This window comes from Tamandua tetradactyla, chromosome X (genome assembly GCF_023851605.1).
Source record: "Tamandua tetradactyla isolate mTamTet1 chromosome X, mTamTet1.pri, whole genome shotgun sequence".
Lineage (NCBI taxonomy): Eukaryota > Metazoa > Chordata > Mammalia > Pilosa > Myrmecophagidae > Tamandua > Tamandua tetradactyla.
In genome coordinates this window covers 18,317,013-18,340,813 of record NC_135353.1, presented here as the reverse complement: position 1 = coordinate 18,340,813, position 23,801 = coordinate 18,317,013, and the positions used below count along the sequence as shown (strand labels likewise).

The 23,801-nt window shown below is 41.3% G+C and overlaps 1 protein-coding gene and 1 pseudogene across 1 annotated transcript; one reads left to right on the top strand and one right to left on the bottom strand.

Annotated features, from left to right (window-relative positions):
- LOC143671699 (pterin-4-alpha-carbinolamine dehydratase pseudogene) overlaps positions 1-16,128 on the bottom strand; it is a 56,265-nt pseudogene extending 40,137 nt beyond the window's left edge.
- A 3,704-nt stretch (positions 16,129-19,832) lies between these two features.
- Positions 19,833-20,975, top strand: HAPSTR2 (HUWE1 associated protein modifying stress responses 2). The gene has a single exon (XM_077146226.1). It carries the CDS (start codon positions 19,833-19,835, stop codon positions 20,646-20,648), a length of 816 nt encoding a protein of 271 aa, XP_077002341.1. The 3' UTR covers positions 20,649-20,975.
- Positions 20,976-23,801: the final 2,826 nt, after the last annotated feature.

Sequence of the window (23,801 nt, the reverse complement as noted above, 5' to 3'; positions counted from 1 at the left end):
TTTCTTTCATTTTTTCCCCAATTGTTCTAGCTAGAACTTCTAGCAGAATGTTGAATAACAGTGGTGACAGTGGTCATCCTTTTCTTGTTCCAGATCTCAGAGGAAAAGCTTTCAGTCTTTCAAAATTGATTATGAAGGTAGCTGTAGGATTTTCATATATTCCTGTCATGGTCAGGTTCATGTGCCAACTTGGCCAAGTGGTGGTACCTGTTTGTCTGGTTGGGCAAGTGCTGGCCTGTCCGTTGCGATGAGGACATTTCATAGAATTAAATCATGATCACATCAGCTACATCTACAGCTGATTCCATTTGCAATCAGCCAAGGGGAGTGTCTTCTGCAATGAGTGATGTTCAATTTAATCGTTGGAAGCCTTTTAAGGAGGATTCAGAAGAAACAGGCTCTCTTCATGCTTCGGCTGGCAAGCCTCTCCTGTGGAATTTGTCCCGACCCTACAAGAGTCATCGGCTTCACAGCTTGCCCTGCAGATTCTGGACTCCCACAATCACGTGAACCACTTTTATAAATTTTATATTTGCGAATGTTCCCTGTTGATTCTGTTTCTCTAGAGAACCCTAACTAATATAGCCTGGTACCAGGAGTGGTTCTTAAGAAACAGAATCTTAAAAATGGGTTTTTATGAATGGTTTTCTACTCTGACTGGACTCAGATGCACTAAGGACTCTGATTCCCATAATCAGAATGACACTCCCAATCCGATATGGCACCATTGCCTGAGGTGACCAGCGAGCTGCATAGTGGCAGGTTGATTACATTGGACCACTCCTTTCATAGAAGGGGCAGCAATTTGTTCTAACTGGAATAGACACATACTCTGGATATGGGTTTGCTTTCCCTACACACAAAGCTTCTGCCAAAACTACCATCCGTGGGCTTACAGAATACCTTATCCATCATAATGGTATTCCAAATAGTATTGCTTCTGATCAAGGAACACTTTTCACAACAAATGAAGTGTGGGAATGGGCACATGCTCATGGAATTCTCTGGTCTTACTATGTTCCCCATCATCCAGAAGCAGCTGGATTGATAGAACGGTGGAATGGCCTTTTGAAACTCAATTACAGTGCCAGCTAGGTGGCAATACCTTGAAAGGCTGGGGTAATGTTCTCCAGGAGGCTGTATATGCTTTGAATCAGCGTCTGCTGTATGGTACTGTTTCTCCCATAGTCTGTATCCATGGGTTCAGCAACCAAGGGGTGGAAATGGGAGTGGCACCAATCACTATTACTCGTAGTGGTCCACTAGGAAAATTTTTGCTTCCTGTCCCTGTGACCCTGAGTTCTGCTGGTCCATAGGTTTTAGTTGCAAAACGGGGAGTGCTTCCACCAGGAGATACAATAATGATTCCATTGAACTGGAATCTAAGCCTGTCACCTGGTCACTTTGGGCTACTCATGCCCCCTGGATCAACAAGCCAAGAAGGGGATTGCATTATTTTCTGGGGTGATTGACCCTGACTATCAGGGGAAAGTAGGACTGCAACTACACATTGGAGGTAAAGAAGAGTTTTCTTGGAATATAGGAGATCCCCTAGGGCATCTTTTAGTACTACCATGCCCTATGATTAAAATCAATGGAAAACTGCAACAGCCCAATCTGGGCAGGACTACCAATGGGTCTGAAACTTCAGGAATGAAGGTTTTGGTCACCCCATCAGGCAAAGAACCACAACCAACTGAAGTGCTTACTGAGGGTAACGGGAATATGGGATGGGCAGTGGAAGAAGGTAGTGATAAATATGAACTACGACCATGTGATCAGTTACAGAAATGAGGACTGTGATGCTGTTTTGTCCTGTTATACTATTTAAGTTGTAAAATATCAAGTTTAAGAATGAATATTATCCAAGGACTTGCACCCTATTCTGGAGAGAGTTAAGGTGTTTCCACTTACATGCAGGACAGTTGAATATAGTTAGGTGAAAAAAAAATGTGTATTTCAATGTTTTTTATTTAGAAATTAGATATGGTTTAAGGTGATATATATAGCTGCCAAGTTGAGAAAGAGTGGACTGTCATGGTCAGGTTCATGCGTCAACTTGGCCAAGTGGTGGTACCTGTTTATCTGGTTGGGCAAGTGCTGGCCTGTCTCCTGCAATGAGGACATTTCATAGAATTAAATCATGATCACGTCAGCTGCATCTGCCCCTGATTCCATTTGTTAATCACCCAAGGGGAGTGTCTTCTGCAATGATGCTCAATCTAATCACTGGAAGCCTTTTAAGGAAGATTCATAAGAGACAGGCTTCCTTCCTGCTTCGGCTGGTGAGCCTCTCCTGTGGAGTTTGTCCAGAACCTGCATCGGAATCATTGGCTTCACAGCCTGCCCTGTGGATTTTGGAGTCTGCGCTCCTGCGGTCACGTGAGACACTTTTATACATTTTATATTTGCGAGTGTTCCCTGTTGATTCTGTTTCTATAGAGAGCCCTAACTAATACAATTCCCATTATGATGTTGAGGGAGTTTCATTCTATTCCTATTTTTCCAAGTGTTTTTATCAAAAAAGAATGCTGGATTTTTCAAATGCTTTTTCTGTGTCCATTGAGAATATTGTGCGATTCCCCCCCTTCATTTTATTAATGCGGTTTATTACTTTAATTGATTTTCTTATGTTGAGCCATACTTGCATGACTGGTATAAATCTCACTTGGTCGTGGTATGTAATTCTTTTAATATGCTATTGAATTTGATTTGCAAGTATTTCGTTGAGGATTTTTGCATCTATATTCATGAGAGAAATTAGCCTGTAATTTTCTTTTCTCAATGGATCCTTAACTGATTTGGTGTTAGGATGATGGTTGTCTCATAGAATTAATTAGGTAGCGCTTCCTCCTCTTCAATTTTTTGGAAGAGTTTGTGCAAGATTGGTATTAATCATTCCTAGAATGTTTGGTAAAATTTATGTAGGAAGTTATTAGGCTCTGGATTTTTCTTTATTTGGAGCTTTCTGATGACTCATTCAATCTCTTTACTTGTAGTAGATCTTCTGAGATATTTTGTTTCTTCTAGAGTCAAATTTCTAGAGTGTTTCTAGGAATTTGTCCATTTTGTCTAGGTTGCTAACTTGTTTGCATAGAGTTGTTCATAGTATCCTCTTATGAACCTTTTTATTTATGTGAGGTTGGTGGTAATGTCCTCCCTCTCATTTCTGATGCTATGTGTTTGTGTCCTTTCGATTTTATTCTTTGCTAGTCTAGTTAAGGGTTTGTCAAATTTATTAATTTTTTTAAATAACTAACTTTTGGTTTTGATAATTTTCACTATTATTTTTTATTCTCAATTTCACTTATTTAACTTTGTTATTTCTTTTCTTTCTGCTTGCTTTAAGCTTAATTTGCTGTTCTTTTTCTTGTTCCTACAGATGTGCAGTTACGTCTTTGAATTTAGCTTTTTCTTATTTTTTTAACATATATATTAATTTATTTTAACTCATACTTATTAACCATCTTTTCCTATCAGAGTTATACACTGATTAATCATTGTTCCCATAATTCCCACAGGGCCAATTGTCATACATCTAATAAGCCATTGGACATGTTTGTTAAAACATAGAAGCATAGATATGCAATATGAAATATTGGGAAAATATTATAAAATATTATAAAACAAAAATTATAAAAAGTTGGTATTGCTGTGCATTTTATAACTGTATTTCATTGTTCTTATGAGCCAGTTCTGTCCAAAATATTAAACTTTTAAAAATTAGAGGCAATATATCAATTATTAAATATATGCTTTTAAACTAATTAGATGAATATTTAGACACAGAATTTCATACTATAGAGCTGGCTAAATTTGGAATTGTAAATTAAATTTATAAGGAAAATATCAAACACTGGTAAGCAGAAATACAATTATTAATCACATAATGTAGACTCATGAGATATATTTATAACCAAATTGTAAAATGAAAGTTAAGTAAAGTCTTATATCTAACAGATGGTAACAACACTAAACTACAAGAGAGAAAATTAATAGAAAAATGATTTAAAAATTTTTAATAATTAAAAAAATAGAAAAACAAACCCAAAAAGAACTTCAATTCTCTAGAATTGAATATACATTTACTTATTTCGTTAAGTACCATTGAAATTGTGTGTGTGACTGGTAATGTTCTTTTTCTTTTTTAAAAAAAACTTTTTTTATTTTATAGTATACATACAAAGCAAAGAAAAAAATCTTTTTAAATGTAAACATTTAGAGCTATAAATTTCCCTCTGAGCAGTGCCTTCTCTGCATATCCCATAAGTTTTGATATTCTGTGTTCACAATTTCATTCATTTCAGAAATTTACTGATTTCCCTTGTGGTTTCTTCTTTGATCGCTGTTTGATATTGGTGTTACTTAATACTACTCCAAGCCACTCTCTCCTGTCTTTTTCTTTCAACCTGAAGAGTTCCCTTTAGCAATTCTTATAGGGCATGTCTTTTGGTGACAAACTCAGTGTCTATCTGTGAATGTTTTAACTCTCCTTCGTTCTTTGAGGGGTAGATTTACTGTACAAAGAATTTTCTGCTGGAAGGTTTTCTCTTTCAGTTCCTTAAAAATATCAAATCACTGTCTTCTTGCCTCCATGGTTCCTGATGAGAAATTTTCACTTAGTCTCATTGAGTATCTCTTGTGTGTGATGAATCAATTTTTTCTTGCTCTTTCAGAATTTTTTCTTTATCTTTAGCATTTGATATTTTGATTTGTATGTTTCTCAGTGTAGGTCTATTAGGGTTTATTCTGTTTGGAGTTCGTTGTGATTCTTCGACTTGTATATTTATGTCTTTCATAAGAGTTGGAAAATTTTCCGCCATTATTTCCTCAAATATTCATTCTGCCCCTTTTCTTTCCTCTTCACCTTTTGGGATATCCATGATGTATATGTTTGCATGCTTCATGCTGTCACTCAAGGCCTGAGACACTTCTCATTTTTTTCTGTTCTTTTCCTACCTGTTTTTCTGACTGTATGGTTTTGATTGCCCTGTTTTCTAATTCATGGAGTCTTTCTTCTGCCTGTTCAAATCTGCTGTTGTATGCCCCTAGTATATTTTTAATGTCTACTATTATGCCTTTCATTCCCATAATTTATGCTTCTTTTTACACTAATTCTTCTTTATGCGCATATATTGTCTTCTTAACATCCTTTAGGTTTATATCCACCATTAGTTTATTTCCATCCATATTTTCCTTCCTCTCCTTAAATTGATTTGGCATATTTGATTGAGTTTCTTTAACTAGTTGGTCCAAATACTGTGTTTCCTTCACTGTTTTTTAAATTTTTATTGAGAAATAAACACTTGCAAACAGTCCAAACCATATTATGCAATCAGGGCTCATAATATCATCACATAGTTGTGTAGTCTTCACCATGATCATTTTTAGAATATTTGCATCACTCCGGAAAAAGAAATAAAAAGAAAAAAAATAAAACTCCTCTGCAGTTTTAATTTGTTCTGTCGCCTGAGTCATATCTTCCTGTTTCTTAGTATTGTTTGTAATTTTTGGCTGATGTCTCGGCATCTGCTTATTCTGATATACTAACTCTGAAGGTCAGTTTCTCCTTTTTGACTAGGGTTATTGCAGATTGGCTATGTGTTAAGGCTATTCTTTGATGGTTGGTCCATTATATTGGACCTTTAGAGTAATCTGTGTTTAGCTGTTCCTCATTCTTCCTGTGGATATGCAGTACAGTTTTCAAAATTGATGAATCATTTTTTCTTTAATAGAGAAATTATAGTTTACAGAAAAATCATGCATTTTCATATGACATCCTATTAACACCTTGCATTTGTGTGGAATTTTCATGACAATTGATGATAGCACATTTTTATAATTGTCCTATTAACTATAGGCCATGGTTTAACTTAGGGTTCACTATGCAGTGTGTAGTACAATTTTTAGGATTGCCCTTTTATGCATGATTGTGTCACCTCTAAAAGTAAGCTTCCTTTCCTCTGTTACTTCTCCAGGACTTCAGATCTGTTCTGTTTGTTTTTATGCACAATTTTCTCTCCAGCACCTAGGATTTGTTGAAATTCTCTCCCTCACTCAGTGCCTCTTTTTCATTACACTTTTCTGGGAGTTTTCCTGCCTTACAACAGCTCTGTTTCCCCTCTTTTTTTTCTGTGAGGTTTTTCTATCTTTAGTTACTTCTCCATTGGGGTATTTCACCCCACAAAGTCATACGGTATAATTCCAAAGTGGTCCGTTTTGTATTCAGGTAATCCTGCAATCAGAGACTAGGTTGAATGTGTGCACCTTTTGCCAATACTTCTGCTCTCTCTTTTTTCTCCGGGGGCACTTTTGTACGTGGCACTCCTTCAGCTGTTTGTGTTCTGAGCTGTGTCTCTGTGGACTTGGGAACTTGTGCCTGGATATGCATAGAGTTTTAACTTACTGCTGTGACTCCACTTTTGCATCTGTAGCAGATGGAACCCAGGCTGTGCTGCCTCTATGTGGCTCCTAAGCTGTGTGGGGCTGAGTGAGGGGGAGGCAGCTGGACTGGCTCCTATCATTTTTGGTGTTTGTTTTCTTTTTCTTCCATTCTGCATTTGTGGAGTCCTTCTCTTGTCTCTATCATCCTCCAGAAGTTCCAAGCAAGTTGGGTTTTTCTTTTCATTAGTTGTTTCTTAGGGGAGACGTTTCCAGGGGACATCTTATGTTACCCATGCTGATTACCTCACCTCTAGGATTGCTTTCTTGATTTTATTTTTGGATTGCTCCTTGCTGATGTACAGAATAACCACTAATTTTTAGGTGTTGACCTTGTACCCTGCCATTTTGCTGAATTCATTTGTTTGCTCTAGTAGCTTTCTTGTATGTTCTTTGGAATTTTCTCTATATAGAATCATGACATCTGCAAATAAGGATACTTTTACTTCTTCCTTTCTAATTTGGAGTCTTTTATTTATTTTTTATTGCCTGATTTTTTTGGCTAGCACTTTCAGTACAATGTAGGATAGCAGTGGTGACCTTACGGGGATGATGTTAGCTGTGTTAAGTCAGATCTCTGACTTTAAATGTGCTTTCATGCACACACATATACATAAACATATGTCCACTCAGTGACATAGTTAAACTCAGCCTCATCCTTTCCCCTTTTTTTGAAAGATAGAGAACCTCTTTGGAATAACAAAGTATTGGTAACAACTCTCTTATCATAGGGGCTGCTTTGATAAATTATGGTATATTCGGGGTCATATAATAGAATACTATGCAGACATATAATAGGCTGAGATGATATAGAAAGATACATGTGATGGCTGGGTTCTGGTGTCAACTGGGCCAAGTGATTATGCCCACTTGTCTGGTCAAGCAAGCACTGACCTGACAGCAATGGCTGTGAGGATATTTCGTGGCTGGTTGATAAACCAGAAGCTTGTTGATGAATCATCATTCAGTTGATAGCACCTGTGGCTGATTACATCTGCGATCAACTAAGGTACGTCTCCCACAACAAGAAAATCCAATTGAAGGCTTTTAAGGAAGAAGAGAGCTTCTTTCACTGCTTCAGCCAGGGAGCCTCTCCTGTGGAGTTCATCCAGACCCTTTATTGGAGCTGCCAGCTTCACAGCCTGCCCTACAGATTTTGGACTCTTCCATTCCCGTAGTTGCATGAGACACCTTTGTCTCGTATTTACAGATCTCTCCTGTTGGTTCTTTCCTCTAGAGAACCCTAACACAATATATATCCACATAACATACACATATTAAATGCTTGTATGTGTCTTGGTATATATTATACTGAAATAAGAGGAGCTGTAAAGCTTTATGTACAATGTATGTCACTGGCACTATTTGTAATGATAAATATGATAAATATAAAATTTTAGTAATGAAAATATCTATAAGTAAATTGGTTAAATAAATCATGATGTGCCCATTGTGCTGGTTTGAAAGGAAGTATGCCCCCTAGAAAAGCCATGTTTTAATCAAAATATCATTTCATAAAGGTAGAATAATCTCTATTCAATATTGTATGTTTGAAACTGTAATCAGATCATCTCCCTGGATGATGTGATTTAGTCAAGAATGGTTGTTAAACTGGATTAGGGGACGACATGTCTCCACCCATTTGGGTGGATCTTGATTGGTTTATTGGAGTCCTATAAAAGAGGAAATATTTTGGAGAATGAGAGATTCAGAGATAGCAGAGAATGCTGCAGCACCACGAAGCAGAGTCCACGAGCCAGCGACCTTTGGAGATGAAGAAGGAAAATACCTCCCGGGGAGCTTCATGAAACAGGAAGCCAGGAGAGAAAGTAGCAGATGATTCCTTGCTTGCCATGTGCCCTTCCAGCCGAGAGAGAAACTGTGACTGTGTTCGCCATGTGCCCTTCCAGATGAGAGAGAAACTGTGACTGTGTTTGCCATGTGCCCTTCCAGCTGAGAGAGAAGCCCTTACTGTGTTCGCCATGTGCCTTCTCACTTGAGAAACCCTGAAGGTCATTGGCCCTCTTGAACCAAGGTATCTTTCCTTGGATGCCTTTGATTGGACATTTCTATAGACTTGTTTTAATTGGGACATTTTCTCGGCCTTGGAACTATAAACTAGCAACTCATTAAATTCCCTTTTTAAAAAGCTTCCTGCATCTGGCAAATTAGAACACCCATATAGGGGGGATATTAGGTTTGTTATAAAAAAAGAAGGAAATAGTTCTATATGCGAAGATTTGAACCAATCTCCAAATGAATATTTTTATATGGAAAAAAGAAAAAGTAAGGAGCAATATGATATGAAGGGTGTTTTCATCTCTCTCTCTCTCTCTCTCTCTGTGTGTGTGTAAGTGCATTATCTGGAATGAAAAATGAAAAAAACAGCCTGATAACATTGATTGACTGACTTTGGCAAGGAGAACGTAGGGTCTGGTCATAGAGGGATACTTACTTACCAATGAATACCCTTCCCCACTGTAGTATTTTGCAACCATGTGCACATATATTACTTTTTCCATTGAATAAAGTGCCACCTTTTGAGAATGATGTGAGGAGCTGGAATTTGGAAGATGGAAACTCCGTACCATTGACCCTAACAACGTTATGGTCACCAATCTTCCAATTCTGGTTTTGAGGAGGAATAGTTTGGGCAACAGAAGGAGCAGAAGGACCATGGAGAATATATTGTTTCGAATGGCATCCAAGGGTGGGTTCAAAGTTAAGGATAGCAGAAGTAGAACCAATGCACCTAGTGACCATTCTACCCTCCCCGCTCCTGCCCACAAATCCAATAGGCTAACCTGTTGATTGTTGCCTATCTTTGAAGACCCACCCCAGAATATTAAGTACAATTTAGCTCAGTGGCTACCAAACCTGCCCATATCAGAATACCTGGGGTGCTCGAAATAATACATGCATATAATTTTAAAGAAATGGAACATTTAAGTACAAAGCACAAAGAAAAGTTTCATGTTCTATTAATAGCTTCCACTCTCTGGAGGAGATGGTTAACATTATTACTAAATAATAAGTTTTTACTTCATTTTCTTGCTATATCAAATTTATAAAGTACTTATTGACTCTCTGCTAAAAAATATAAAGTTATTAACATACTTATGCCACCTCCTTTATCTGCTCTTGATTTTCCCAACATTTTGTTATATATTCTTATTAGTAGTAGTAGAACTTTTTTAGTGGTTATCTTTATAAGTTTAAAAACTACATTTAAATCTCTCTTCCTGAAATCATTAATTTCAGAAAATATTTCTCAATTCTCTTTCCAGAGATATTTTTCTCTGATTTTTCCCTCCTCCCACTGCTTCTGACTTCTTTCAGCTTTAATGTTACTTTTACATTGTGAAGGGTATAATAATTCAAATCCCAGCTCCCCCACTGGATATCTGTGTAATCTCGGGCAAGTTACTTAACTTCACTGGGCCCTCAGTTTCCTCACCTGTCATGTTTAGATGATGATAATAGTATCTACTTCATGGGTGTTGTGGGGTGAATTGTGTCCCTCGAAAAGATATGTTGAAATCCTAACATATGAATGTGATCTTATTTGGCTATAGGGTCTTTGCAGGTGCAAATCAAGTTTTTACATGGATTCAGTCAGGCCCTCAGTCCAATTGTTGGTGTCCTTCTAGCTCCCAAAAGAGAGTTTCGGAGTCATACAGATACACACAGATGGAAGAAAACCATGTGAAAATCTGAGCAGAAATTGGAGTGCTTCAGCTACATGCCAAAGAATAGCAAGAATTGCCAGCAACCACCTGAAGTTAAGAAGAGGCAAGGAAGGATTCTTCTAAAGAGCCTTCAGAGGGGGCATATCACTTCTGACACCTTGATTTTACACTTCTAGCCTCCAGATACATTTCTGTTGTTTCAAGTGACCCGGATTGTGGTAAATTGTTATGACAGCCCTAGAGATGCTATGGGATTAAATTTCACTTAAATTGGAATAAATATTTCAAAGCACTTAAGAGTGTATTTGACATGTATTACATGCTTTTAAAGTGTTAAATAAAATAAAAACAATCTGGGTTGCACGGGTGGTTCAGTGGTAGTATGCTCGCCTTCCATGCAGGAGACCCGGGTTCGATTTCCCGACCATGCACCTGAAAAAAAAAAAAAACAATCTGAACAATAAAATAAATTCTGTCCTACCACTCCAATGAAATCCAGTCTACTTTATATATATATATATAGCTGGATTCAAAAAATTGAACTAATTGTGCAAAAAATATGAAGAAGCAGCTCACTAAAGAGGATACACAGACGGCCAATGAGCACATGAAAATATGTCCAACATCATTAGGGATTAGTGAAATGCAAATTCAAGCCACAATATGCTATCAGTACACACGTATGAGATTGGCTAAAATAAAAAATAGTGACAATACCAAATGTAGATGGAAATGTGGTAAAACTTGATCACTCATACAGTGCTGGTGGTGATGTAAAATTTGGTACAACTCATTCATTCTGTGACCCTCTACTACCAATACCCACTCTGTATGTTCCACTCCATTCACACTGGCTTCCTACCACTTATACAGTAGATCCTACCTCACTTCTTCAAACTCTCTAGGTACACTCTTGCCTCAAAGCCTTTGCGCTTGGTTTTGCTCTTCTCCCAGTTATCTATATGGCTCAATTCCTCGCCTCCTTCAGGTCTTGAAAGTCCTTTCTGCAGTAAGACCTCCCGTGACCACCCAAATTAAAATCAACTCCTCTGGGCCCCACACACCCTATTCTCCTTCCATGCTTTATTATTCTCCACAGAACCTTTCACCATCATCTAAAACCTGATTTATTTTGAATATGTCTTCATTATCTCTTCCTACCATAATGAAATTTCTCTCAAGAAAGGGATTTTCTTCTGTTTTATTCAGTGTTGTTAGTGGTGTCTGCACAATTGGTATTTGTTGAATAAACAAATAAAGGGTGCTTGCATTTTTAAGTGAGAAGTTTTAGAAATGCAAAGCCTAAATCTGAAAGAACACTGTCTACTGATAGAGTTTCAGATTGGTGAGGGAAACTATTTGAGGTCAGCTGGACCTTTCTGCTTCTCTTCATCACCATACTCCATGGAGGTGATGTCTGTTCCACTCTGTTCTGGAGACAGGCTCCCGAGATTGATCCACAAGTGGTTTCCACTGCTTGATTGACATATCCACCTCTGGATGTCACACAGGCATCTCAAACCTAAAGGGTTCCACATCTAATACCTAATCTCTTTCCCCACATCCTGAAGCCTCACTCTTTTAACTTCTTTTCTCCGGTCTTCTTTGTCTTAGAGAATGGCAAGCCCATCCACCAGGTCACCTTCACTAGAAACCTTAAAGTCATGTTTTACATCTTCCCTTTCACCCAAACAGTTGCTAAATCTTGTCAATCTGATAATCTAAACATCCTTCAAATGAATCTTCTCCCTTCTGTCTTAATAATCTTGCCCGAATCAGTTCCTGTTTAGATGCTTATTGCTCTCTAGTCTACTCTTCACAGCCACTGGAGTTCTCTTGCTAAAACACGCATGTGATAGGCACCACTCCCTTTCATAAACACTTCTGTAAGTCTCCCATGTGCCATGGAATAGAGTAAAAACATCTCAACACGGCCTTTCATCTTCTGGTGACAGCTTACCTTTATAGCTATGGCTCCTCCTGCTCCTCCCAACAAGTCTTATATTCCAGCTACCATTCACTACATGTGCCTCTACCCTCGCTGGTCCCTCTGCCTAGAGTGCTCTGTCCTTCACTTGAGAATGCTTCTTATTAATGACAAAAAAAGTAGTGATAATTACTGAAAAAAATCTTAGGTACAGCCACTCCGGAAAACGTCTTGGCAGCTTCTTAAAAAAAAAAAAGCAACATACAACTATCATGCAGTCCAGCAATTCATGGGCCTTTATCCCAGAGAAATGAAGGCTGATGTCCACAGAGAAACCTGTACACAGACGTTCATAGAAGTTTTATTTGTAATAGCTTTATTCATATACCAGAAACAGGCCTAATGGGTGAATGGTTAACCAAACTGTGGTACATCCACACCAAGGAATACTACTCAGCAATCAAAGGGAATAAACTGTTGATGCATGCAACAACCTGGATGCATCACCAGCGAATTATGCAGAGTGACAAAAGTTAACCCTCAAACACTGCATATGGTCTGATGGCATTTATGTAACATTCTTGAAATGATAAAATTACCGATATGGAGAATGAATTGGTGGTTTCCAGGGATTAAAGATGGATGGGGAAATGGGTGTGGCCATAAAAAGGAAACTTGTGGGACCCTGGTGGTGATGGAACGCCCCCGTATTTTGACTATATCAAGGTCACTATCCTGGTGGTGAGACTGTACTAAAGTCTTGCAAGATGTTACCATGGATAAATGTACAGGGGATCTCTCTATTATTTCTTACAACCGCACATGAAATTCCTTCAAAATGAAGAAGTTTGGTAAAAAAAAAACCCCAACCAAACCACTAAACAGTGTTTCCAATATGAATTTTCATGTAAATGTTATCCCCAGCAGGACCAAGTCGTGTAACTGGACCCATGGAGGAAAAAAAATGGAATTGTATGGCACTAAAGAAGTGCTGCTGGAAGGAGAAAGCGTTTCATGTGTCAAGATCAGGTGGATTCTCTTTACTCACACTTGTTCGATGGCTGGGAGTGATGCCACAGTTTAGTATGCTTCCTATTAGAGCCATGATGATTATACAGCTTTTTGTTTGTCCTGGAGTTTCTAATTGCCTTTCATTTTTATTGTCAACCAAGGGTACTTATAAATAGCTTCCAGTTTCTTAATTATAGAGGTTGAGTATGGAGCCTTGTCCTTCTTAAGTATATTTTTCACTGAGCCCTCTGACTTCCTGTTCTAATTATAACCTATTGCTTTCTTGGTCAGCTTGGTACTTATCAACTTGGGATTTCTTTTAATGCACTCATTTGAGGTGCTTTGAAATAGAGTTCCCCCACCCCCACCCCACATAGATCTATTCAATTAGAATTTTTAGGGAGGTGTGCTGGAGTGGGCGTATTTAAAAAATAAACAAACAAACAAAAACCAGAAGAACTCCTCTGGGTGATTTTGTTCCTCAATCAGGTTTGGGAACCACCCATCCAGTAATTCTTAGAGTCCTATCACTGATACTATTATTAATAATAGTAACCATAGGTGCTGTTTGTTGAGGACTTGCTGTGTTCCCAGACATTGTTCTAAGAGTGCATGCATGGTCTTATTTAATTGTCACAACAAATTTATGAGGTAGGTAGTATAATGATCCCCATTGTAGAGATGAGAAAACTGAGAATCAGAGATGACATCACCCCACTACCAAGTGCCAGAGCCAGGTTTAGAGAAAAGGTTTGTCCGACAGAAAAAAAATCTTGGCTTTTAACGAACAAACTATGGTAATTTTAAAAGGGACAGGTTCAACGCCTCTTTGGAAAACATCTAGAAGTGAAGGAGAACTCGATGTTGGAGCACAGGTAAATGAATTGTGTACTGTCAGTTAATTTTGTAGTTAGTAAATGAACTGTGTACTGTCAATTAGTGTTGCAGCTAAAACCTGGCATCTTCTAATCAGATAAATCCATAGAACCAAGTCATTTTTGCAAGATACCAGAAGGATGAATATCGGACCATGGATCAAGTCTCAGGGATTTCTTTTGAACTCTAAATATTTTGGATATCATAAAAACAATTTACAAACTCTACCAATAAATATCTTAAAAGTATTCCCATGTCAACATGTCTAACAAAGGTTGGTTATGTGTGACTTTCTCCTCCCCACACTCTCTGGCTCCCTTTAATGTGGATAATTGGGAGTTAACTGTACTAATTTCTGGGTATTTGAAACTGATGTCTAGTATGATCACTCTTAATAGAAAAAAAAGTAGTCAATAAATGGCTCGCTCATTTTGATAGCCAGATATTGGAATGATATAGTTTTCCATTGTTGAACTTGAATCTTAGCTTTTACAATAGCAAATATGATACACAGCTATTTACATTTAAGAAATATGTCTTGGTAGTTCTTCATGTTTTGATATGGACTGATCTCCAAGATCAGGTAGAAAAATAACAGTGCATGTTATGTATTTTTTACTCTTATCAGGTACAAAATAATAGTGTATATGGTATGCTATCATTTACATGCATATTTGTATTTGCTGAGAAATACAGTTTAAAAATCTCCGAAAGGCTATACAAGAAGAAAGTAAAAGAAACATGTTCTAGTGACGGATGAAAAGATAATGTTTGAAATCCAAATTTAAATTGTTAATGAAATATGCAAACCATTACCCGCACAGGCACAGTCACACACACACACATAATGGAACAATGAAATTTATGCTGCATTACACCACTGCATGCTTTCATATCATGTTGGTTGTTTTTCTGGTATAATTTAAACATCCAAACCAACTCTGCTAATTAAGCTTTTCTTTGTCAGGAGCTCACTTGGATCTCTGACAGTCCCTAGTTAAAGCCTAGATTGCGGTTTTTGACAGCAAACCGAGACTCTCTTGTTTTCTCCAAGAAAACTGGCTGTTTTTAGTTCCTGGTATTATTCTGGGGTGCCCCATCCCAACAAGTCACCAATTGTCCTGACCTGACTTAGCATTGTGCCAGATTTTTATTGGTCGCTTTTTGTTTGAGGTAGGCATAATAACAGCACTGATGGACGTATTGGCAGTTTTGTTTTAATTTTGACCAACTATTTTGGAAACAGAAATAAGTGCTGTATATTGAGATGACCATGTAAGGGCAAAAGCATCTAAATCAACTTCTTTGAGCTTATGTATGTGTTTTTGGCATATATTTGCATTCTTCCACTCATTGCCTCTTAATTAGTCGAGAACTCCGAAGATAAAACACCATAGACGAGTGACACTCTTTAAAACTGAAATGTTTAAAAATGTACTTGAACCGATAATGGCACTCGATGTGAATGGTATTGAGTAAATTTTTTTTTTAGTTGTACTTATTTTTGTTGACATGCTTGGGATAGATAAAAAGGCTGTCAGAGAGCATCAGCACTTTAAATCCACCTCCTCTCCCTTTTCCTGACTTCTTACAGAGAAGAAATGGCATAGAAATTCCACCTGTTTGGTATAACTTTCGTAAGAAGTCTCATAGTACGGTGAGCTCAGAAATGTATTCTCCAAAGCACATAGTTTTTCTAACTCTTGTTCCCTAAAAAAGACCCAAACCAACACCAAAAAGGAAATCACAGACACTGGCGAGGAGGGGGGGAAGATATTTAGAAATAGTCCTTCCTTCCCCTGTATGTTTTACTGGGATAACCTAATTCAAACTCCTCAGTGTGTGACCTTGAGAAACCTAGAAGCTAAATAGGAAGAGTAGAGTAGTAAAGGTCGTCCCCTCCACCTCGACCTAAAAAGGGGAGCTAAAAGTCATCATAACAGGTAAGGGTTTTTATAATTATGGCAGATGGTGATTGAAGCATAGGCAATTCAAAAGGCGAGGGGGGGGGGCACGCGAAAGCAATAATTTTGAATGTTTGACATTTGTTTTGAAACTACCTTACTACCCTATACCCTTTACCATCTGTCTCTTATCCCTCCCAACACCCACCTCTGTCTTCCCACAGGGCTCCATTGTCTGCAGTTCCTGTTTCTCAGGGGCGGAGCGGTGGGAGGCAGCCATGGGTGCCATAATAGGCACCTGCAGCCAGCACAATGGGCTGTGGGTGCTTGTGGGAGAGACAGATTGATGTATTGTGCGCGGGGGAGGAGGGCTGTCACTTGAATCCATGTGAACCCAGGCTTTAGGGGCAAGGGAGATTGACAGCTTTTGTAGGTTGCATTTCTTTTTCAAAGCTCGGCTTTAATAGACAGTAAGTTTGGGGCCCCAGGCTTTCACTCCCATAATTCTAACAGGGCAATCACGAGCATTCAGCATTTCTTTTTACCCCCCTTGTTACGCATTAAATGATTTCAGTAAAGGAATGTGCAGCATTAATTAGAATTTGTTAGCAGATACCAAGGGGAAAAGTTTCTTCACAACATCTATAGGAGGTGTCATTTGTACAAAGACTTTTTTGTTTTCTTTCCCCATTACATTATCACTGCAATATGTAAGGTAGTGATTCTTTTCATTTGAATTAAGTGGAAAGCTACTAAATCTTGTTTTATTCTCCAAAAAGAATAAGGTCCTTAACACTTATCTTTTAACTTCTTTCATTTCCTAAGGTTGGTGTTTACTTTTGCTTTCAGTGCGACCCATTTACTGGTCTGTGTGGTTGTGTATCCAGTTTTGTGTACCATTTAGCTCTTACAATTACAGGCAACCAACTACTGATATATAAGGATTATTTCCAGGTGAAAATAGCTCCCAATAATATTGGAAATCAGTAACACACTGGGCCCTTTTCCGAAATGGTACATACATTGAGAAATGCCAAAAATTTAGACTGCACTCGGTTTGTGTCCTAACTCACTTTCTAGAACTACTTTTTCCTTAGTTGATATTTAACCTTAGCCATGACATCAAATTTATAGACGAATGGGGCAGCGGCCAAGGAACAACTTTTTTCCCATAGAAGACTCACTCCTAAAGCATGTCAGTTTTTTAAAACAACAAAAGGCTGCTACATAGCATCATTTCCTTACAGCTAGTTAAATGATCTTGTCATGGCTTTTTTTTTCTTTCTTTCTTCTTCTATTTATTTATTTTTGCTTTGTTTCTACATTCTATTCTTTTTTTTTTTTTTTATTCTTGACATCTTAGACTTACATGGGAACAAAACTTATCGCACATAGGCTGTCCTGTAACAAACTCTTGGCCATCTGGGGAATGAAAAAAACATTATTAAACATTTGGGGTTTGAAAAAAGATGGGGGTGTGGGTTTTCTACTGTCGCGCATATATAAAAGTATTTTCTCAATTGAAAGGAGTTGGTGGCTAATGGAATCAGCAATTTTCCCTTTCAGTTGTTTTATTTAAATGTGTTCAGGGCAACAGTGAAAAATATTGATTTGTCTATTATTATCTCTCAAAAAAGAACATATTCCCACACAGTTGCCTGGCTCTAGGTATGATAATAATTTGGGGCAATGGTTTGTAAAGTAGTGGGGTGATAATAATTAGGGTGCGCGACACCGAAATTTCAATGCCGGATTCAACATTTCACCAGGCAGGGCATGAAAACTGCCGACCGGGGCTAGTCAGTGCTAAGTACTAATTAACTAATTAATCAGGTGCTGAAACCAACTGAATGGAGGATACCAGCCAGACAACCGAAGCCCAAGCCCAGGGTTGCGCTCTTTAAAAGACAGTGCGGCCTTTCTTCTTTAACCCAGTCGAAAATGAGGAGAGAACGTAGGATATGGTATCCTACTGTTAGGTCACATCAGCCCAGGCTTTTTAATTAGAGAAAATAAAATAAAAATATGTGCCTCTGGTAATAACTGAGTGTGCAGGATAACCCGTAGAGCCCTCAAAGCTCCAGCAATGCCTGTAATTCCCTGGCCAGGCAGTATTTCAGGGCTGCTGTGGGGGTGGGGGTGGGGTACTGGGTTGGGTGGGGAGGGGAGGCTGCTTTCTCTGAGTTTTCTTCTACAGTATTTTTTTTTTTTAACCTAAGAGAATAAGAAACATATCTCTCCTTTTTTGGGCCGCTCTTAGGTCTTTTGCCTCATCTATCGTTTATGTAAATGAGAAGAGTCCAATTACACATATGGAAAAAGGGTTTAATGAATCGTGAAAAAGCCCGGTTTGCAGAGAAAGGGCACAATCCCCTCTTCTTCTCTTTTAAATTCAACTTAGAAACATGTATTTCTTTTAAGGAAAATGACAGAACCTCATGATCAGATCATTTTATTATATGTATTATTTTTCATACTTGGGAATTATTAAACATATTTTGCTAGAAGATTCAACTGCTTTTAGCTTTGCAAGGCTTTCTGGAGACTCAGTAAATGTTCCACAACCCAAACTTCAAAATTCCTTTTTCTCCTAAATGTTATAAATGATTAGATGTTAGTTCTTCCCACTTTCGATAACATGCTTAGCTCAGTGATAATCTTTCTTCACTTAATAGTTTACTCTGGAATTGTTGGCACTGAGAAGGGACAGCATCCTTACAAAGGAAGAGATAGTAGTATTCCATATCATTTGAACTTGATTTGGTATTAGTATATTTTAACTAGCTAGAATGCTTAGGGTGGTGGAAATTAGGCAAGCTTTTCTTTCTTTCCTACAAGGGACGGAATTTCCCACTAGAGCAGAAAAAATCCTATGTTTGGATTATTTTCCCTTACTCTTCGTCTTGGAATTTTCCGGAATTAAGAGTAGACCACACAGAAAATTCCCCAACAAATCTTTTTTTTTTTAAATGCAAGATAACCTTGCAAGAATGCGGGGGGCGGGGGACCCAATGCCATTTCTGACCGTGCTAAGTGACTCTTAGAATTTTCTAAGTATGCAACTAGTCCGAAGAGGTAGGTGCATTGCAGGGACAACAGGAAAGTTCTCAGGTAAAACCACGATCAGAAATGCTTTCCCAAAACCCTGTCCAACCCCTTCCTCGGGCACTTGGGGAAACTGAGGCCCAGAGAGGGGGAGGGCTTGGCCTGATGTGATCCTCACCCCACCCCCCTCTTCACAAATAACCGCTTCGGTCCACAGGCAACCCTTTTCTCGGCCGCCTGCTGTGCGGAGCGCCTGGCCCAGGTCCGGATGGCTCTGCCTTTTTCCCCAGGGCCGCGCTCTCTCCACTTTACCCCCGTGCCTCCCTCGGATCGGCGCCCAGGATGTGATCGACACTATGTAAGTTGCCCCATAATCCTCTCTGGCAACAGAGCATGTAAAATTTGATCAGCTCATTGGATGAGGCCGATGGGTCCCTAAAATGTGTGACGAGGGGTCCCCAAAATGTATGAAAAGGGAGCCGGCACTCCCGGCCCCTTCCGAGCCATCGGGCGGCGGCCGCGGCGCGAGCTGAGGGCGAGGGCCGAGCTGCAGGGTGCGCGGCGGCGGCGGCGGCGGCAGCAGCCGGCGAGGTGGCGGCGGCTGCTACCGGGAGGCTGCGGCGCCCTGGGGGTGGAGGCGGGGTGTATGTGTGTGTGTGTGTTTGCGTGTTGGGGGGGGGGGTGTTGGTGGAGCGGTAGGAGCGGGCAGCAGGGGGCAGGAGGCGGCGCTGGCAGCGGCGGCGGGCTTAGCTCCGTGGCCGCGTTGCCGGGGGCCGGGCGGGGCGGAGCGTGCAACCCGGCCGCAGGCGGCGCGCGCCGAAGCAGTTGGCCTCCGGGGCCCCGCCGCCCGCGCCCGCCCGGCTGCACGCGGAGGAGGCGGCGGAGGCGGCAGGAGGAGGGGAGCGCGGCGCCGGAGGTGAGGCGGCCCGGAGGAGGAGGATGGAGAAGTCGCCGCAGGAGGGCGAGGCCGAGGTGGCGGAGCCCTGGCTGTCCAAGTGGGAGCGTCAGTGCCTGGCCGAGGCCGAGCAGAGGGAGCAGCTGCACCCCGAGCTGCAGCAGGCGGCGGCCGCCGAGGCGCCAGGGCTGAGGAGCGAGCAGCAGAAGCTGTGGCACCTTTTCCAGACCTCAGCCACCGCCGTGGCCCAGCTCTACAAAGATTCCGGGTGCCCGCAGCCGGGACTGTCCATGTGGGACCCCTTCCAGAGTGCAGCCATGGCCCTGACCAGCCTCTACAAGGAGAGTGGGGATGCCCACCAACGAAGTTTTGACCTGGGCGTCCAGGTTGGCTACCAACGTCGCATCAGAGACGTGCTGGAGTGGGTGAAGCAGGGCCGGAGCACCATTCGCCGCGAGGACCTCATCAGCTTCCTCTGTGGCAAAGCGCCCCCCGCGCCGCCGCCAGCGCCTCGCGTCCCCAGGACGCCCTCGAAGCCGCCCGCCGGGGCACCTAGCCAGGCGGCGGCCACCGAAGCCAGCTCGTCGGTGGACGTCGACCTGCAGCCCTTCCACGAGGCCATCGCCCTGCACGGCCTCAGCGGTGCCATGGCGGGCGTCAACGTGCTATCCGGCGCGCCGGGATCGCCGCCACAAGAGGAGCGCCGGAAGGGTGTCTTCCTGGAGGGCGACTCGACCGCCTTCCACGCGGAAGAACTGGCCCCTCGCCTGGACAGCGGGGGACTCCGCAAGCGCACCTCGGCCCAGTGCGGGGACGGCCTCACAGACGCCCCGACCCACAAGCGCAACCGGATGGCCTAAACCCGCCGTCGATGGTCGTCGACCAACCTTATGTTGCTTGAGAGCCGACTCGACCCGCCGCGCGCTCGAGTGGATACTCGAGACCACCTCTCCTCTGACTCTTAAGTTAATCAAAGGTTTCTACCGAGTTTGCCGTAAAGAAATGTTCCAAGTGTTCCAGAAGAGGCCTCTTAAGACTCTGACTTGCCGAGAAATAGAACCCTAAGCAGAGAACTCCCACTATCACTTAGTTAGCAAGATCGTTTTGAGCAAAAGTATCGGGTCAAGACGGAGAGACTGGTTTATCTTGTTCACAGTTCTCTTCCTTAGCACCTAGCACAGTTGCTGACGCTCAATAAATGTTTGTTGAATGAATAAATGTGACTTGATTTTAAATTCTTAAAGGGAAGGAAGCGTGGCAGGTGTCTACATGGTGATAGGATGCTTTTAGCCTTTCTGGTTTGGTTGGTGGTTTGCTTTAACGGTTTTTGCCAGATCCTTTAGAGCGTGTCAAAATGTAGGACTTGACATCTTTGTGAAATCTGGAGTCTTCGGTTTTTACTTCATGCGTCTGTTTTCTAGAAGGAAACAGTGCAAGTAATACATATCAGCCAGTGCATTTTTGTTTTGAAAATTAGTTGATTTTGGTGATCGTGTGATGGTGTAAAGAGGTGCTATGGTGGTTGGGCAGGTAATACTTGATATTGAGTCATTTCAGTGTTCCCTATGGGAAAACAAAACCAGCAGTTGTGATCCTGATAAAATAAGTTGGCATCCCTGGTGGCCCAGTGGAGTTCCTTATGTAGAAGTTCCTTTTTCTGAAGTCCCATCATTTTGGTGATCTCTGTTTTGGACTGGAAGAACAAATAGTCAAAATGAATTTCTGGGTTTTAAGAATACAGCATGGTCCAACTAAAAGAGCACGGGCTGTGTATTAAAAGGCCAATGGTGGAATCCTAGCTCCACGAATTCACTGCATGATTTTGGGCAAGTCGCTTCCTGTCTTCTGACCTCTGTATTTTCATCTGTAAAATGGAACTAAAAACATATGGCGCCTCTGGTCCTTGTGAGAATTAGATGAAATCCATATTTCAAGTGTCTAGCCTAGTACTTGACACCTAAAGGTACTCAATAAACGTTCTTCCTTCTCTATCAATAAAAGTCAGTAACACATTAAACACCATTACCTTTAGGGGGAAAGAGAACAGCCAAATAGATCAATTTCAGAAATCAGCAAGTAGAATCTCTATTTGAGCTGGACACTACTGTTGAATAGTTGAAACTTGCCTAAAACCCCCAGATCTTGTATAATTATAAAGGCATTTAGCTCAGGAGTACAGGGGATCACCACTCTGGATGCCAGGGTAGCCTGAAATTGCCTGGGGGATGCACTTTGCAAACAGAAATAACGAAAAACCTATTTCCTCTGGCCTGAAATAATGTGCTGGGGGGGTGGGGGTGCGGAGGGTTAGGGTGGAAAAAATTTGCAATTGAAGGTTCTGGAAGTAGCTAAAGGGGCAGAGTGGTTCTGATAAGGGTGGGGTGGGGTGGAGGTGATATAGGAGGTAGAGGGGGGAGAGTATGGAAGGGGGGATGGGGCAGGGTTACAACTCCTGAATCTCCCCAGGGTCTCCCCAAATCAGAGCACGAAATATTATAGATTAATAAAATCTTGTCTTTAGGTCTGTATCAGAGGGATTGTTGTTTTTATAGTGTGGTGTTTTGAGTAGATTTGCAATCGACCAATGCATCAGAATAATACAACAAAATAAAATGAATTCCCTGAGAATAAGAATATGCTACTGAGGTCCTCTGCAATTATTTACTGAGATACTATGCAAGGTCCTGGGGAGGGATATAAAAAAGAAAAGGAAAAAAAACCCAGTCCCTTTTCAAATAGTTCATCCTGACTTGGAAGATAAATTAAATAGCCAGGAAAGGACTTCTATCTGGAGGGGAAGCACCCAAAGTTCTGTGCAGAAGGTTTCAGAGGGCAGAGTCCCTCCTTGCCAAGAGGAGGAGGTGGCATTTGCACTGGGCCCAGAAAAATTGGTGGGAAGGGATGGCACTAGGGTCTCCAGCAGGGGAAGGCTAGCTAACAAACTTTGAGAAGCTGGAAACAGTTAAGTGCATTCAAGGTAGTCCAGGAGCTGAGTAGGGGAGGTAAGGGCCGAAGTTTAGCAGGGTTTTGAATGCCTGACTCAGCTCTTAATAGATTCCATCCTGGGGCGGTGACACTGCCCAATTAGGATGGTAGGTGGCCTAACAGTGACATCTTGGCTGCGAGGATAGCTCAGAGAATCCCGCTAAGGATGCTCTTTGCTGAGAACATTGCCATTTGGTTAAGCCGGCTTGGGGAGATGTTTACACTGATGGGGCCTTCTCACCCCCATCCTCCCACATCTCCCACGCAACTACCTATACAAGGTTGCACACACTTCCATTGTGTGCTGTGGGTGGGTGGCTGGGGGTAGGGTAGGGCAGCTTCTTGAAGGCTGAGAAAGCCTTAGGTTCTAGACACAGTGCCTTTTGGAGGGCTAGTCTTAAAACAAAGCAGCCCTGCTTTCTGTGGTTCTTCCTGTCTCTTGGGCTTAAGTGTCCAGTGGAATCATTGGCACTGCGGCTACAGGGCTGACCAAGCTACTCCAGCGATTTTACGGGTAGATTGGGAGAGTTGTACGAGGGCATGTCAATATGACAGCAGGAACGTCTGTCTTGCCATGTTTACTTCTATAATCCCCAGTATCTAGTACTGTTCCTGACCCATATGAGCACTCAAAAAATAGTAAACGAGTGGACAAGTGGGGCTCCCATGCAGCCCCTTAGCCATTTCCCTTCCCCTCCCTCTGTTTATTCACTGCCCAAGCAGGACTCCTGAAGCCTGTACCCTAACTTCTAGATGTTTACCCCCTGTGCATCTTTACCCTCATTCCTAACCCTTGGATTTAGCTTTTTGAAAGCATGATTGGCCCTTTGCCTGGCTCCCATCACAATCTCTCGAGGAGCTCGTGAAAGTGGCAACTTCAGAACCTGACTCCAGTGGAATTGAAATCTCTAGCGCAGGGTGGTGGGGTGGTGTCTCCAAAGCTGCCTAATTTTCACGAGGGTGCCTGGGTTATTCCGAGGCAGAGCCTAGTGTGAACACCACCCTTTCCCCTCCTCCTCCAGGGGTTG

Coding starts and splice junctions, on each gene's coding strand:
- HAPSTR2 (XM_077146226.1), top strand. CDS start 19,833: ATGGAGAAGTCGCCGCAGGAGGGCGAGGCCGAGGTGGCGGAGCCCTGG.